We start from the raw sequence: 18187 nt of genomic DNA, 5'->3' as shown, positions 1-18187 counted from the left end.
GAGTCAACATTTTGGGGCTTGACCTTTTGTCAGAACTGATAAACTGATTAACGAATGTGATTGAGAAATTTAATATTTTCTTGCAGAGGAGAATGCAGGAGATCATGACAATATGCTTCAATATTGCCAAGAGCAAACTGGATTCTAAACTGGGCTACTTTGACCTCTTGGGCTGTGACTTTATTGTTGATCAAAATTTCAAGGTGATTGTATTTTTTTTTACTCCTGCTATGGATGATTGTTAAGTATCAGTGTACACGGATATGTATGTGATTATATAACCGGCGGTGGGGGGGGTCACAAAATGCCCATCAAAACCAGCTCATAAGATGATTTCCCTAACATTAGAGACATGAATATTATGGCGATGTAATTACAAAGTGTGTTAAGGGGAAGGGAAATCCCAGGGCTAAATCCTATGAATTGTAAATAAGGTTCTGTCTCTGCGGTGGTAATTTCATCTCTGTTTCAGAGGTTGAGATGTTAAAACCCAATTCCAGAGACTTTGGTAGCAAAGTCTAAGCCGGCCTCTCTGTGCTGTACTGAGGGAGCTCTGCACTGTTGAAGGTGCCATCTTTTGGATAAGATGTTAAACTGAGGACCCTGCTGCCCTCTCAAGTAGATGTAAAAGATTTTATGGTATTATTCAAAAAGAGCAAGGGAGTTCTTTGCGGTGTTCTGATCAACATTTATCCCTCAATCAATACTTAAAAAACATATGATTTGGGACATTTATTTCATTGCTGTGCGAGGGACCTTGCTGTGTGCAAATTGACTGTTATGTTTCCTACATTATAACAGCAACTACGGGCGGAATTGTCCCAGATTTTCACAAAAGTGCAATAGCGGGCGGGAAAAAGAACGTCTTACCTGCCAGCTACGATGGCTGGTTTTTGCACTGTATCAGTCCCTTCTCAGCATGTTCCCCCCTCGTTAACAATGCATTCACAGAAAACACACCGGATCGCCAGCAGGTAGCCTCTGATTCACTCCCCCCACCATCACCTTAGGCCGTCAAGGGTGCCCTTGCACAGAGCTACAATGCTCTAAGGGTTCAGAAACTGTTGCAAGGTCATGGCTGCCAAAAGGAGGAAACATGCTGCCTCCAAATTTAGCGACACCTCCCTCGGGCACCTACTGGGCGCAGTGGAAGCCCACTGTGAAGGCCTGTACTCTCACTCTGGGAGAAGACCAACAAGTAAGCACACCAATCCTGCATGGGAGGCGGTGGCAGCACTGGTCAGCACCAACGCCCTACAAAAAAGGACAGCCACCCAGTGCTGAAACAGGATGAATGATCTCCTCCGTTCCGCCAGGGTAAGTCACTCTTCTCATCACTCTCAACTCTCACACTCTCAAACCCATCACACGTCCACAAGGATCTCATTCACTGCCAGTTCAAGAAAACATCACCAATCGCGTTCTCACACACACCTTCACCTGCCCTGCGGATCATATCTCATCCCATCCATGGCACCATTCACCACCCACACATGCCAGGCATCCTGCTTACACTGGCAGGCATCCTGCTTATACTCTCTCCACCTGTATTCATGCAGGACAAGCTGGCACACAACAAAAAGGAGAGGTGGCAGAGTAGAGGAGGGACGCCTGACATCAAGGACCTCACAGACTTTGAAAATAGAGTCATCCAGCTGGTGACAATCTGGGCCGTTCCTGTGCTGACAGTGAGGTCGGCAGTGCTCAACCAAGTGAGGATCCAGCAGTGCAACATTCATCAGACAACCATGCTGTGAGTCAGTTCCCCTGTTCCACAGTCCCCTGCCAGGCACTAATTATCTCCCCTTGTTTTCGCAGGCACATCAGGGAAAGAGCCGAGTGGGTCCATGAGCCAGGTCCTCAACTGAAGCCCTGAAGACAACTCAGAAGAAGAATCTGATGACAACCTAATTGAAGGCCCATCACAGCGCTCACCCACAGCCTCCATCACCACTAGGTCCTTGGTGGGACCTAGTTCTAGCGTAGCCTCCGGGTCACAATCTGTGAGAACATCCCACTGTCAGATCCACAGCAGGTGGCAGCAGAGACTTCCCAGGTTTCCAGCACTCAGAGGAATGCTGGAGGCCAGAAATCTGCTGAGTTCGAGTCAGATGAGGCGCCTCTGGACTCGGTCATACCTCAGTTGCTGGAGCTGCAAAGGCAAGCTCGGGAACATCAGGAAGGGATGTCCGCTGCACTCCTCAGATTGCAAGGCACGATGGAGCAGTCCATCAGCCTTCAGTCTGAGGTGATAGTGCCAGAATGCCAATTCACCAAGGTCAACATTGGTAGGATGGCGGCCGCCATGGAGACCTTGTTCCAGGCCATCACTCTCGCACTGTTGCGCAGGCTGAATTCCATCGCATTGCTGGCCTCCAACAGTGTGAACGTGAGGGGGGCAACTCGATCTCACTCCAGCTTCCTCTTCTCAAGGAGTCAACCAGGGCACCCATAAGGAGGACGATCAGCAGGTGCACACCACCAGGCCATCCAACCAGGTGACTCCGGGAGTACCCAGCCCATCAGAATCCCCTCTTCCCGTAGCCCCAGCAGCTCCAGCTCCACAGGCCGAGGAAGGAGCCACTGCCACACAGAAGGATCCCAAAAGCAGGCCGGGGCCCTCCAGGTCTCGACCCTCCAGAGGATACCTGCCAAGGTCATTACAGACAGGGCATAGCGGTCAGCAGGATGTCCAGGAAGCACCAAGACATAGCAGGGTTAGGAAGGTTAAGAAGATGTAGTTGCATAGCCTGAGCATGGATGTTAATCACTTGTACATAACGTTCACTATTAGAATGTCTCCTTGCCCATGGCTCCTTGTTCTGATAAGCAGTGTTCGTGTCGCTCAGATATAAAACCTTGGTTCCTATACAAGATAAAGGCAGGTGTCTGAGTCCAGGGCCACTTCCCTGTGCAGTGTGCAGCCTTCAGACCAAAGTGATGGTCCGGATTCACACTCCCTAGATACATTACTGACGCCTGCACCTCAATGGTGCTTGTCATTGCTGCCAGAATATTGTGGGCAGGAGTCACAGAGTTCTGACATTCTCTCTGTGCTCTCAGCATCTTTGAGGTGGACCTGGCCCCATCTCTTCAGCGTCTGTGATCAGTGATGTTGTGCTCCTGAAGGGGTCAGGTGCTGAAGGCTGACAAAGGATCAGGTGCATTTAAAGTTTCATGGCTGCGTCTTCATGGTACGACCCTGATCACAGAACACAAGTGAGCTGCCCTCAACCAAACAGGAGTCAGACATTCACAGAAGCTATGTGAAGATCTATGGAGTATCCTCACTTAATGTTAACATCATCATCCCCCTGGAATCTAATGACTTTTATGGCCCCCGCTGCGTCTCCATGGACAGAATTTTGAGGTCATCAGGCAGGCAGGACATGACCCGCCGCCCGCGATCGGCCCCCAACTGTGATTTCACTCAGGCTGCCCAATTAACAGGTAGCGAGCGTGAAAGGCACGCTGAAATGCTCAGCACAGGAGGTGGGAGGCGGGCAAGCGCTGAAGTCAGCGCAGGCGCGGGCGGGCGTGCAGTGAAAGCTCCCTGAAGGCAGAGAGCTGCCTCAGGGAGCTGAAGAGTTCATATCCATCAAATAGAGATTTTAAAACGCAGTAAAAAATGTCCATGCATCGGATTCACTCACCTAAATGTATAATTATAAAAATTCTGCCCAAACATTTTTAATTTTTAAAAAATTAATATTGGAAACCTCATCCTGGCCTTGGATGAGATTCCCTCAAGAAATCCAAAGGCCGCCTAGTCGATTTGCCCACCTGTGAACTGTAACGTTGGACGGGCAGCAAAAAATTGCTTTTAATTAATTAATTAAGGGCCTTAATAGGCCTCTTATTTGTTGGCGGGCACGCTGCCAACTCTCGGGCATGCCCACCGAACGAAATATCGCGTGCTATTTTGCGCCCGATTGGACTGGGCATGTGCTCGCCCGCTGGACGTAAAATTTTGTCCCATGACATGAGCCTGAGCACTGAGGGTATGTGTGCTGCCATCAGCCACACAGGAGTCAAACATTCACAGATGCAAGGTGAGGATGTCAGAACTGTCCTCCCTGCATCCTGTCATCATCCTTCATGAACCTTGCAGCTATGAGGGCCTCCGGAGCGCGCCTGCTTCGTCTGGCCAGTCCTATGGCCTCACTTCCGGCGACCTCATCATCATCATTCCCTTTGACGTCCTCCTCATTGGAGGATGAGTGCAGGTCTTCCATTTCCTCCTCAGCCAGCCTGCCCCCGTTGCAGCGCCAGGTTATGGAGCATGCAGCAAGTGACCATGGTGCGCGACACCCTCTGGGGACTGTTTTGCAGTGCTTCACAGAACCTGTCGAGGCACCAGAACCTCATTTTACAAAATGCTTCTCCTTTGCTCCACCAAAGTCCAGTTCGCGGCAAGAGCTTCGTTATACCGTTGCTCTGCTGCAGCCCGAGGCCGACGCATGGGTGTCATCAGCCACGTCCTCTGTGGGTAGCCTTTGTCCTTGATGATCTGACCCTGCAGCCTCTCTGGACCCTGGAAGATGTCAGGGATCTGAGAACTGGTAAGGATGTAGGAGACGTGGACGCTCCCTGGGAATCGTGTGCAAACCTGTAGGATGCGTTTGTCGTGGTTGCACACCAGCTGAACATTCAGTGAGTGGAAGCCCTTGCAGTTGATGTAGTTGACTGCTTGCTGCCACAGAGATCTAAGTACCACGTGAGTGCACTTGCACCCTGCACCTTTGGAAAATCAGAGTTCTGCACAAATCCCAGCGCTCTTGCTTCCTGGCTTTCCTGATCCTGGCAAAATGCACAAAATTCTGTGCCTTCGCAAAGATGGCATCCGTGACCTCCTGGATACATTTGTGTGTGGAAGCTTGCAGCAAGTAACAAATGTGACCGACCATTTCCCTAAAAATGCGCAGCCTTTGGCACCACTGGTTCTCAGTCATCTGCAGGAATGACAGGTGCCGTCTATAGACACTCAGTCTAGCAATGCGCCTATTAGCGACAGCTCGCTGTGGATCTTCAGCTGCGTGCACAGCAGGCCCTGCTGCCCCTTCATCCCCTTGTTGAGCCAGGCACCTACGCCACTCACTCTACCTTCTTCTCTGCTCCCTGTAAGCCATGAGGCATACGGCTAAATCACCAGCCTCCTTGATCCTGATGTTCTCCTCCTGCAGGATCAAAGAGAGAGAGAGAGAGCTTGGCCTAAATAGCCAAGTGGTTATGGTACTGGGTTTGTAACCCTAAGATTAAGAGTTCAAATCTCACAATGGCAAACTATGAAACAATGTAACTTCATCTGAATAGGAACAGATGGAAATGGGTTTGTACTCGAAAGAGTTACACTGTTTAAAAGATTATCAAGAGATCAAAGAGAGAGATGCAAAGGTTAGCATAGGTATATTAAGAACTTCTGTTGGTTCAGTCTGAAGGCTCCTTCATGCATTCAAGAGAGTGCTGGCCACCACTTGGATGGCCAGTGTGTAGTGCGCTCATTGGCTGTCTGAAACCCCACCCATTCCCGCCCCACTCCACTTAACTGATTGTTGTTAGCTTCAGCCACTGGACTGCAGGCTGTGCTCTCAGCTCAGGCACAGTCATTCCCCTAACCCACATGCAAGGCTGCGCTGTTAGCTTGAACCATGATGGATACTGGTCCAAACCTTAATAAAGACATTGCGAGGGGCTGTGAATGCCTCCACCAGTGACTGCGCCATGTCCACCTTTCGCAAGGGGATTGTACAACTTGCCCAGTCAGTCAATTGTTCTGCTGCCCCCTAAAACAAACATTCATTTGCAGTCTGTGCCCAAGGGGTGAAAAGTTCTGGACCATTTGTGGCACTTTCATGCTTTTGCATTGCTTGAGTGGGCAGAAAAGCTTCAGAGGCCCGACTCCAAGCATGTCAATGCAGCTGCTGCTGAACAGTCTCAGCTGCGGAAGAATGCTCACTTTTGACAAACTTTTCCAAGGGTGTGGCCGCTTCCCTCATGACCCCACACCCGGCACGTGCTTGAGTATTTCCTTCTGTTTGTCCTGCCTTGACCCCCAGACCCCCACCCAACTTGACCCGCACTGGAACCGTTGCCCTGGCAGTGCACTGAAAGCCAGCTGGGAAAAAGTGACTTGCCTGTGACCCCCCACCGAATTCGCAGCACCTCTTCCCTGATGTCCTACAGACGATGCTCATGAGCGTTGCGCACGATTGTGTGCACTCACCTCCAAGTTCCCTCGAAGTTCAGGGTGCCAGGTGCATGCCTTTTAAAGGCAATCATGAATCATCACGCCGCTCTGAAGTCACATGGATGTGGGCAGTAAATTTGATGTGGGGGGATGATTCTGGAAAGCAGGGCTTATAATTAGATGCAAATATATTAAAATGACGTTCCCAACGTGCGGTGACAGGAAATGTGGCCCGCAGTTGATAGGTGGAGCGGACGGTTGCAAACTGGTTTCACAACGTGGTAAAACCAATTTTTGGCCTTCTCGCCATATTGTCCCCTCCCCCATCTGTCATGGTGCCTGACACCAATTCCAGCCTACATTTCAAAAGCACTCCATTGCATATGAAGTGCTTTGGGGTGCCCTAGAGGCATGAAAAACCTGAAACTGGAACAGGCGGTGCATGCTGGCATGTTCAAGGCCTTCTGTGACCAGTGGGCACCACAAGGACGTTCATTATATAAGCAATCAACATAACATTTACATTAAGCTTCTATTAGTTTACTTGATTGGACCTTGATTAGGTTACTGATAATGATGCTTTCCCAAAGGGGGCACGTGTGATTCTGATTTCTCTCTGGTGACACTGGTGTTCATAGTATCACCTCTACCTGTCCAATTCAGATAAGCATTACAAAGTAATTATAGCACAGAAACCACTAGGCAGTCCATCAGGTCCTCACTGGTGTTTATGCTCCACACAAACTTTTTCTTAGCCTACTTAATTTAATCCCATGAACATATCCTTCTATTCCTTTATGACTCATGTGCTTCCTCTTGAATACATCAATGCTATTCACCTCTACTCCTTGTGATATTGAGTTCCACATGCTAACAAATCTCTGGTTAAGAAATTTCTCTTGAATTCCCTCTTAGATATATCAGTAACTATCTTATATTTATGGCCCCCGATTCTGATGTCTCCTGGAAGTTGAAACATCTCCTCTATGTGTATCCTATAAAATACTTTCATAAACTTCTAATTTTCAATCGGGCCATACCTGTCTTCGCTTTTCTGGGAAAAGAGCCTGTTCAATATTTCCTTATAGGTATCACTTCTCAGTTCTTGTATCATTCTGGTAAATCTCTGGCATTGACTAGGAACTGAACTGAACTAGTCATATAAATACTGTGGCTACAAGAGCAGGTCAGAGACTAGGAATCCTGCAGTGAGTAACTCACTTTGTGACTCCCCAAAGCTTGGCGGAAGGCACAAGTCAGAAGTATGATGGAATACTCTCCACTTGTCTGGATGAGTGCACCTCCAACAACACTCAGGAAGCTTGATACCATCCAGGACAAAGCATCCTGCTTGATTGGCACCCCATCCACCAACATTCGCTCCCTCCACCACTGAAGCACAGTGGCAGCTGTATCATCTACAAGATGCACTGCAGGAACTCACCAAGCCTCCTTAGACAGCACCTTCCAAACCCACGATCTCTACCATCTAGAAGGACAAGGGCAGCAGACACATGGGAACACCACCACAACCTGCAATTTCCCCTCCAAGCCACTCACCATCCTGACTTGGAAATGCATCACCATTCCTTCATTGTCACTGGGTCAAATCCTGGAATTCCCTCCCTAACAGCACTGTGGGTGTACCTATGCTACAGTGCCTATGCAGCAGTTGAAGAAGGCAGCTCACCACCATCTTCTCAAGGGCAATTAGGGATGGGCAGTAAATATTGGCCTAACCAGCAACATCCACATCCCATGAATGAATAAAAAAAATATTTTTTGTACCAATTCCAGTGCCTCTCTCCTTTTTATAATATAGAGACCAGAATTGTTCACAACATGTCAAGTGGAGTCTAACCAGGATTCTATACAAGCTTAACATAACTTCTCTACTTTCAATTCTATTTCTCTAGAAATGAACTCCAGGGTTTTGCTTGCTTTTTTAAGGCCTTGTTAACCTGTGTCACTATATTTAGTGATCTGTTTATCTGTCCCTCAGATCTCTCTGCTCCTCTTCCTCATGTGGACACTTAATTTCCAAGGAGTATTTGACCTCCTCATTCTTTCTGTATTATTCACACCTTCCTATACTTTGTTCCAGTCCTCTTCTGTATTAACTTTTCCCCCTAATTTGGTGTTATCTGCAAATTTTGAAATTGTGCTTCTGATTCCTGAGTCAAAATCGTTTATGTAAACGACGAACATTGGTCTCTGCACCAATCCTTGTGGAACACCACTTGCTGTTATTTGCCAAACCTAATTTGCTATCCATTCTGTTACTTGTGCCTTGCATTAACAGGAAGCAGGTCCAGTCAAGGCTTAATACAATTAGATGCAGATTAAAGCTCTCCTATTCTGCTCCAATAGCCCTCACTACTGCACGTAGTGTGACATTTTTCCTAATCCAAGAGCAACAATCCAACAGTAACAACTTGTATTCATATAACATCTTTAAAGCAATAAAACATCCCAAGACTTTCTCACAAGCATTATAAAACAAAATGACACTGAGCCGTGTAAGGAGATAGTAGGGCAGATAATTAGTCCAAGAGATAGGTTTTAAGGAAGGTCTTAAATGAAGAAAGCAAAGTAACGAGCTGGAGGAGTTTAGGGAGGGAATTCTAGAGCTAAGGGTCTAGGCAGTAATCCAGTTCATTCCCATTGAATGATATTATTAATTCAGTTCTTAATTCAGGCTAAAGGACCACATTCACAGAGAACTAGATCATTTCACTACAGTCAGAAGACAGATAATACTTTTATCCCAACACTGGATTTCAACCAAAGTTCCAGAGATAGAGTAATAGCACCTAAGGGAGCTACAGTATCCACCGCCATCTGAAGTATTTCTATGTCCTGAGATCAGGATGACGAGTGTACCCATGGATTAACTGTTGTGTGTTTGATCTGTTTGCAGGTCTGGTTACTTGAGATGAATGCCAATCCCTCTTTACATAGACATTGCTCAGCTCTCAAAGCAATCATCCCTCAATTAGTGTATGAAGCTCTTGGTAAGATGATCATTTCAGTCAGGTAGTTAGAGAAGATGATTAACAGAAACCACTGATAATTTTCAAGTGATGAAATATTTCATAAGTGAACAAATAGGTGTGCATTCAACATTTTTTTCTCTCTATTCTTAGATGTGGTAATTGAGATATTCAAAAAACGTAGTAAAGGAGCTTACGCTTTACCACTTCAGTCACTGAAAGAGTTCGTCCTAATATACAACGATTGCCATCAGGACCAGATTCCAAGACCAATAAGAGTTGGAGGGACATCTCCAACAATTAAGCAACCTTCCCAGCTGTGTCCACATACTTTGAAACGCCCGGTAAGAAAGTCCTTGAGAAAACCATCAGCAATTAGATCACTCTCAGATCAAGTGGCTGTCGAAATGAAACCCCTTCAGAAAGCCGTTTCATTGCTAACCCATGGTCAGCTACCAGTCATCGCCCAGATACAGAGCTTGTACTGTGCAGAGTCCAAAGCTAAAACCAACCCCTTCTCAAGAAATCAGACTGCCTCTTTGGAAGGATGGAATCAACTGCAAACCAATGTTTCCAAACCACTGATGATGACTACACCATTTGTGTCTGGACTCAACAAGAGGTTTGCTGTAATTCATCAACAAAGTAAGAGCATGGAAAGTAGTCTACTCTCTAAGTAGAGCATCTTCTTCCTTCCAATTGTGCTACACCAAGTATAGCTCGTCAAAACCATCTGGAATGAAATGAAGGGAACATTACAGCAAAATGATATATAGCCAGCTATCTTTATGTCAGGAGGCAAGTCAACTCCAGTGAGGCAAATGGAGGTCCATGCTGGCAGATTCCATGCTTCACTGCAAGATGAACAAATTGTTTAGCTGTAGTAAAACTGCAGTGTTCACTATGCAATTGTGGATGGACGAAGAGAAACATTTGATAGCATTCTGTCTGTTCATTCAGTTTGTCAAATTAAAATCTGTCCCAGTCATGTAGTCTTCTGTACGCTCTCATATCAGTACAAAATATTTTTTCCTATTTTACAGCAGTGGTTATGCAGTTCAGTTGCAAAAAAATCTGAATTATTACACAAGATTTTAGCATTCCCAATATATGACTTTATTCCTTAAAAGTACAGTATCATTTTATAGAATAATTAATTGAAAACACTGTTACATTGCAAAGTAAGTGGTGTTGATGGGAGCAGAAATTGCAATGGCACAGTGATAGACCAAGTGGTCAAAACTGTGGCAGATGGAGTTCAGTATGGAGAAGTGATGCTATCCGCTTTGGATCAAGTACAAATTGATCAGAGTATTTTATAAATGTTGAGAAGCTAGGCACCCTGCAGCAGCAGAGATATTTAGGGATCCAAGTACAGAATTTGCTAAAAGCTAGCGGACAGTTACAAAAAAAAATTAAATGGCTCTAGGAATATAAAGGGAGAAAGTTATGTTTCAGTTATATAAAGCCCTGGTCAAACCCCGGTTATTCATCCATGGGATGTGGGTGTCATCGGCAAGGTCAGCATTTATTGCCTGTACCTAATTGCCCTTGAGAAGGTGGTGGCGAGCTGTCTTCTTACCAACTGAAAGGTTTGCCAAGCCATTTCTGATGGAAGTTAACAGTCAACAACATTGCTGTGGGTTTGGATTCACATCTGGGTCAGATCAGGTAAGGATGGCAGATTTCTTTCCACCGAAGGACGTGAATGAACCAGATGTTTTTTATAACAATCAGTTTTATGGTCACCATTGCTGACACTAGCTTTATCCCAGATTCATTAACTGAATATAAACTCACCAGCTGCTGTGGTGGGATCTGAATTTATGTCTCTGGAACATTATAGGCCTCTGGATTACTTGCCCAGTAATATAACCACAATGTTACTGTACCCCTGGAGTATTATGTACAGTTATGATCCGGTTATGAACCAATAACCTTTTGTCCAAAGTCTGAAATCCCAGCTACCCACTAGGAGAGTAAAGCCACAAGATTCCAGGGTTTTAAACAAAGAAAATTAAGTTTACTATAAAAAGTCAGAAAAGTAAAACACTCTACAACATCTATCTTATACTCTAACATTCAGAATTAACATGAAGTAAATATGAATTAACAGGCAGGCTGTGGTTGAACACACCACACTGCACATTAAATGGCAGATGCGACCAAGACAGATCACATGGATTTCTCAGCAGCCTATCCAGATGTCAATAACCACGGTGAGTCACAAAATTTCGATATAACTCTGTCTCCCTCAGAGGAATTTCAACTCTTCACTTTAGAAGATCTAGCCTCTAAATTGCCTCAAAAACCACTCCAACTCAGACTGCCTTGATTGCTCATCTCCCAATGGTTCAATCCCCTCTCCTGAGATTGAGTTCCATGGGATTCACAAAGCTACACTCCCACATCTAATTATCAGCACACTTCCAACTCTTTCACAGACTGCTATCTAAATTAGTTTAAAAACATTCATTTTCTACAGTTAAACTTCCCAGAACCAAACATTACCTCTAAAATATTAACATGAACCATGAACTAGATATTCATCACAGTACCACAGGAAGGATGTTTTGGATGCATTTGCAGTACATATTCACCAGAATGACACCAGGGCTAAAAGGTTAAATTAAGTTGCACATATTAAGACTTGAATTTCCTTGAATGGAGAAGATTAAGGGTGATATAATTTAGATGTTTAAGATCATTGAATGAGTTGATAGGGTAGATAGAGCTAAATTATTTTGTCTGATGAGGGGCTTCAGAACAAGAGTGCATGACCTTAAATTAGAGCCTGGCTGTTCAGAGGTCAGGAAGCACTTCTTCACACAAAGGCAGTGAAAATCTGGAACTCTCCTTCCTTCCAAAAGTAGTTGAGGTTTGAGGTCAATTGAAAAATCAAAATTGACACTCCAGTACAGTATTGAGTGTGCGCTGCATATCAGGCAAGATGTTAAACCGTGGCCCTGCCTGCTTTCTCAGGTGGATGTAAAAGATCTCCTGGCACTATATTACAGAAGTGCAGGGTAATTATTCCCAGCCAATACATATCCCTCAATCAATATCACAAAACAATGATCTGCTCCTTATCGCATTGCAGTTTGTGGGAGCTTCCTATGTGCAGATTGGTTGCAGGGTTCCCTACATTACAATAGTGATTGCACTTCAAAAGTACTTCACTGGCTGTAGCTTTGGGACGTGTTGTGGTCATGAAAGGCACTATATAAATGCAGTCTTTTTGTGGCATTCACAGGTGGAGATAAAACTGGAGTATTGGTGCCATTTGCCTGTGTGATTGCATTGATACACCATCATGCAGAAGACAGAGGAGCAGGCCCCACATTACACTCAAACCCACACCACTCATTGGTTTTGTATTGGAATCCTGAACGTCCAAGGCATACAGAGGCAATTCGGCATGTTTGCCCTCTAAATTGCTATTTGAAAAGTGGAGGATCCGGAGGATTGCCCTGGAGTCTCCAGGAATTAAATCTCCTGGACACTGCGGTGAGCAACCTGGGGATAAAAAAAATCACAGGTGGGCTTTTTAAAAAATAGCAGCTTTTAAAAAAAAATTCCTTAGTGCTTTTGTTTACCAGCTACAAAACTATGAGACATGGACGAAAAAAATATGGTTTGCCTGTCAGTCAGTAATCATCCAATGAAGAGTCTATTCACTTTCCAATTGGCTGGGAAAGGTGGTAAATCCTGAGGATGGACATGTTGGGTGACCGGTAGGGTAGGGTGGTTGGAAGCAGGAGGTCATGTGATGATACCTCCAGGAAAATCTCCAATCAGAGTTAGAAAGCTCAGGTAATTGGTGAAAGCAAAATACAGTGGATGCTGGAAATCTGAAATAAAAAGAGAAAATGTTGGAAAAACTCAGCAGGTCTGACAGCATCTGTAGAGAGAGAAACAATGCTAATGTTTCAATTTCATATGGCTCTTCAGAGCTGGGTAGCTAGGGTAATTGGTGTGTCTGCAATGAGTGTGTTTTGAAATTCCTAATTAGAATCAATTCAAGAGGTAGGCTATGCTCCGTTGAAACTTTAAACACCATATTCCATTTTATTTCTATCTAAGGAAGCAACTTAGCCAAGAGTAAGCAGCATTTTGTTTAGTTGCACAGATTTTGAAGATCAGTTAAGAAGAATAAACTTGTTGATCACTATACAGAGGTCCAAGGCAAAACTGAAAATTAGGATGATGCAGTGAGTTAGACACTGGCCTTTTACATTCAGCAGCTGTGTTCAATCCAGCCCAGGCTAATGAAGTGAAAGTTTCTTCTGTCTCTTAGCTGTAAGGGACCTCTGAAACTGAGCTTAGGCAGTCTCCATCCAGGCTATGCTTGATTATGGGTCACAACATAAAACTATGCTAATTTGGCAAACTCAATCCAAGAGGCCACAGAATGGAGAAATGGAAAGGTTTCAGAGGGGTGATCTTCTGAGATTGAAGCTAGAACACTTTGTTGCAATATAGTAAAAGTGAACCTTAATCTCCTTCTGTGTTTCCCATGTGTTGGGCATACCTGATGCTGACACTGAGATGGAAGATAGCCATTTCCACAGGACAAACGCCCCAAAGAAGGAAAGTTAAGAATAAGTAACATCTTAATTTAGTTGCACTAAAATTATAACTAAGTACCACGTGCCCAGTCAGTCAAAAGACCAAACTGTCAGGCAGTTAGCTCAATGCAAGTCATGCCTATTTTGGGAATCTTTAACTCAAAGAACAATATTGCTGTCAATTATAAAAACAAAAAACTGAGGATGCTGGAAATCCAAAACAAAAACAGAATTACCTGGAAAAACTCAGCAGGTCTGGCAGCATCGGCGGAGAAGAAAAGAGTTGACGTTTCGAGTCCTCATGACCCTTCAACAGAACTAGGTAAAGCCAAGGAGAGGGGTGAAATATAAGCTGGTTTAAGGTGGGGGGTTGGGGGGGGAGAGAAGTGGAGGGGGGTGGTGTGGTTGTAGGGACAAGCAAGCAGTGATAGGAGCAGATCATCAAAAGATGTCACAGACAAAAGAACAAAAGAACACAGGTGTTGAAGTTGGTGATATTATCTAAACGAATGTGCTAATTAAGAATGGATGATAGGGCACACAAGGTATAGCTCTAGTGGGGGTGGGGGGAGCATAAAAGATTTAAAAATAACAGAAATAGGTGGGAAAAGAAAAATCTTAATAAATTATTGGAAAAAACAAAAGGAAGGGGGAAGAAATAGAAAGGGGGTGGGGATGGAGGAGGGAGTTCAAGATCTAAAGTTGTTGAATTCAATATTCAGTCCGGAAGGCTGTAAAGTGCCTAGTCGGAAGATGAGGTGCTGTTCCTCCAGTTTGCGTTGGGCTTCACTGGAACAATGCAGCAAGCCAAGGACAGACATGTGGGCATGAGAGCAGGGTGGAGTGTTAAAATGGCAAGCAACAGGGAGGTTTGGATCATTCTTGCGGACAGACCGCAGGTGTTCTGCAAAGCGGTCGCCCAGTTTACGTTTGGTCTCTCCAATGTACAGGAGACCACATTGGGAGCAACAAATACAGTAGACTAAATTAGGGGAAATGCAAGTGAAATGCTGCTTCACTTGAAAGGAGTGTTTGCGCCCTTGGATGGTGAGGAGAGAGGAAGTGAAGGGGCAGGTGTTACATCTTTTGCGTGGGCATGGGGAGGTGCCATAGGTGGGGGTTGAGGAGTAGGGGGTGATGGAGGAGTGGACCAGGGTGTCCCGGAGGGAACGATCCCTATGGAATGCCGGCGGGGGGGGGGGGGGGGGGGGGGGGGGGGTGAAGGGAAGATGCGTTTGGTGGTGGCATCATGCTGGAGTTGGCGGAAATGGCGGAGGATGATGCTTTGAATGAGGAGGCTGGGTGATAAGTGAGGACAAGGGGGACCCTATCATGTTTCTGGGAGGGAGGAGAAGGCGTGAGGGCGGATGCACGGGAGATGGGCTGGACACGGTTGAGGGCCCTGTCAATGATTTGCTGTCAATTAATTTGTTTTCCATTCACAGGGTGGTCCAACCCATCCGACAAAATAAAAAAGTGGTAAAAAGAACACCTGCGGTCTGTCCGCAAGAATGACCCAAACCTCCCTGTCGCTTGCCATTTTAACACTCCACCCTGCTCTCTTGCCCAAAAAAACCTCTCTCTCTCTCTCCACCCCCCACACACACACCTTAAACCAGCTTATATTTCAACTCTTTCTTGGACTCGAACTCAAGTTCTGGCGAAGGGTCATGAGGACTCGAAACGTCAACTCTTTTCTTCTCCGCCGATGCTGCCAGACCTGCTGAATTTTTCCAGGTAATTCAGTTTTTGTTTTTGAAAATAAAAGTGGTGGTCAGTGGGTTTAGGTTCAAACTCAGGGCATAGGATTTGGAAATTCATTAGAAGAACTGGAGCAGGGGTCTCATGAAGACACTGTACTTTCTTGGGTAAGGACAACTTTTCTATTCAAACTTCCAACAATGGCCTTCTTGGTATCCAGTCATTTCCCTTTCTTTCTCTGCTTGCTTCTCCTCCTCAATGTTAGACGTTTTTTAACCAATTTTCTGCTAATGTCCACTTCTCGTGCTAGCGAAAAGTTTGATTAAAGGCCATTGCTCTCACCTTGTCCCCCATGCCAACACAGAAGTAGAAAGACAGCCATTTATGAAGCTCTGTGTTTGCTGCCAACGCTGTGCATGCGCAGTTCAAGTGCTACTTCGTGATGTCATTGCGAGCGAGCGGACAGGACCAAAGATGGCGCTGCTCAAATCATCACAGCCCTGTTTTAGGAGGCGGGGTCCTTTTATTTGTCCTTGAGGCTTCCTTAATAACTCCACAAAGTTAACACAACAGTTCCAAATCCACTAGATGGAGAAAATGCCTAAACTTAACCAACTGGCTGCGTCACATTTTTAACCCACGGTGGGATAGCAGTGAATTAAACAGACTATTTGGAGAAAAGTCCCAGATTGCAAGCTGTTTCATTAAATGTGTAACTTTTCTTGCATACGAACTGTCTCCAGTTTCAAAATGCATGTGCAGTACTGTCAAAATAATGTGGTTTCCACGAGTTTCAGTGTGTCCCTGAGGAGGACCGCACAAAGGCAGACTGACGTAACGGCGGTTGTACGTATTGACGTCATTGACGCAAGCGCAGAGGGGTGTCGGCAGGCTGGGGTTGGCCGCGGCGGAGTGACGTAATTGGTTTCCTGCGCATGCGCAGACAGGAACTGGTGGCCGTCTGACGTGGCTATCTTACATCGGCAGTTGACTCAGTGTTTGTTAAGTACCTTTAAAGGACTTTAGCCAATGATAGTTTTATTGGATACTGTTGTATTGTAGGACTTTTGGCAGCCAATATACACACAGCAAGTTCCCACAAAGAGTGTGATGGCTACCAGAATTGCCCTTGAACTGAGTGGCTTGCTAGGACACAGAGAGGGCAGTTAAGAGTCAGCCACAATTGCTTTGGGCCTGGAGTCGCACGTGGGCCAGACTGGGTAAGGCTGGCAGATTTCCCTTACTAAGGGACATTAGTGAACCAGGTGGGGTTGTACAAGAAATTGATGGTAGTTGTCATGGTCCCCAGAGACTGGCTTTGTTCCATATTTATGAATTTAATTTAAATTCCACCAGCTCAGGTGGTGGGATTGGAATCTGTCCCCCCCACCCCCGGCCCAATCCTGGACTAAATAAAAGCAAAATACAGCGGATGCTGGAAATCTTGAACAAAAACAAAAATACCTGGAAAAACTCCTGGACTTCTGGATTACTACAGTGACATTACAACTATGTCACTGTCTCCTCGTTTTCTTGACATTGGCTGGGGGGAAAATATCAGGCAGAATACAGGGTGAACTCAACTGTTCTTCCTTGAAATAATGCCATGGAACCTTTTATGTCCACCTGAATGGGGAAAGAGGGTCTCAGTTTAACATATTATCTGAAATCTGCTTAAGTAAGGTACTAGATTTTTTCAACCACTTGAATTGTCTGGGCTGAGGGTTGAGTCCACAACCTGACTTAGAGATGAGTGTAGCTACCCCCTGAGCCACAGCTGAAACATTCAGAAGAGGAAATAAGAAAATAGAGAATTCATGACGAAATAAGAAAATAGAGAATTCATGAGTTAACACCTAGTTTTAAAATAACTGAAACTACCCAAAAGGTTTTTGGTATCCATTAAAGATATTTTCTCATTTTGACCATTGTTCTCAGCACAAGTGGAATGAAGGCAACAGTTTAGAAAATGTCATAAGTATACTAAGGTATTTTTATACACTCAGAGTTTCAGTGTGATGACATTTCCTCTTGGTATCAAAGCATTTGGAAATTGCAACAGGATTGAGAAATTTGAAATGCAATTTCAAAGTTCCCCCATCATGGTGGCCCAAGCATCAACATATTTATCTTTGGGATAGTTGCAACAATTGATGGGAACCCCCCCCCCCCCCTTCCCTCACCACCTCATGCCTCATTTGATAAACTGTTGACGTCAGTCAATCCATGAGGTATGAACTGAAGCAACGTCAGAGTCTTCTCTAACGTCCTGCCAATAGTCACAACCTCAACCAATGTCTCTCCAGAGAGTTAATCTCCGGAATGCTGTGATCCTCTTCCCTCAAGGCAAAGAAAGACAGAAGCCTTGCATTTATATAACGCCTTTCACAATCTCGGAACATTCTAAAGTGCTTTAAAGCCAATGAAATATTTTTGAATTGTAGCCAAAGCAGAAGGCAATTTGCAAACTGCAAGTTCTCACAAACAGCATTGAGATAATGACCAGACAATTTGTTAATTTTTGGGGTATGGACTGAAGGATCAACATTGACTAGGTTTTAAGGGGAAACCTGTATTCTTCGAGTAGTGCCATGGGATCTTACACTTCCCTGCTGTGGACACCACAGAATTCTTACTGAAATTATGACATTTATAGATGACTCATTGGAATATATCTTGTAAAATAAACCTTGCCTTTTCCGAAAGCACCTCTGAGTCAAATCATCATGGGTTCAATG

At 45.0% G+C, this 18187-nt stretch overlaps 1 protein-coding gene across 1 annotated transcript in view; it reads left to right on the top strand.

The window, feature by feature from the left end:
- Positions 1 to 9860, top strand: part of LOC121288469 (protein polyglycylase TTLL10-like) — a 28027-nt gene extending 18167 nt beyond the window's left edge. The window contains exons 7-9 of the mRNA XM_041207009.1: positions 87 to 203; positions 9108 to 9201; positions 9334 to 9860. Coding sequence (XP_041062943.1) covers positions 87 to 203; positions 9108 to 9201; positions 9334 to 9860 — 738 coding nt within the window. The remainder of the gene's footprint in view (positions 1 to 86; positions 204 to 9107; positions 9202 to 9333) is intronic.
- The last annotated feature ends 8327 nt before the right edge of the window (positions 9861 to 18187 follow it).

This window comes from Carcharodon carcharias, chromosome 15 (genome assembly GCF_017639515.1).
Source record: "Carcharodon carcharias isolate sCarCar2 chromosome 15, sCarCar2.pri, whole genome shotgun sequence".
NCBI lineage: Eukaryota > Metazoa > Chordata > Chondrichthyes > Lamniformes > Lamnidae > Carcharodon > Carcharodon carcharias.
The sequence above is the reverse complement of the archived record's forward strand: the minus strand, read 5'-3'. Positions and strand labels throughout refer to the sequence as shown.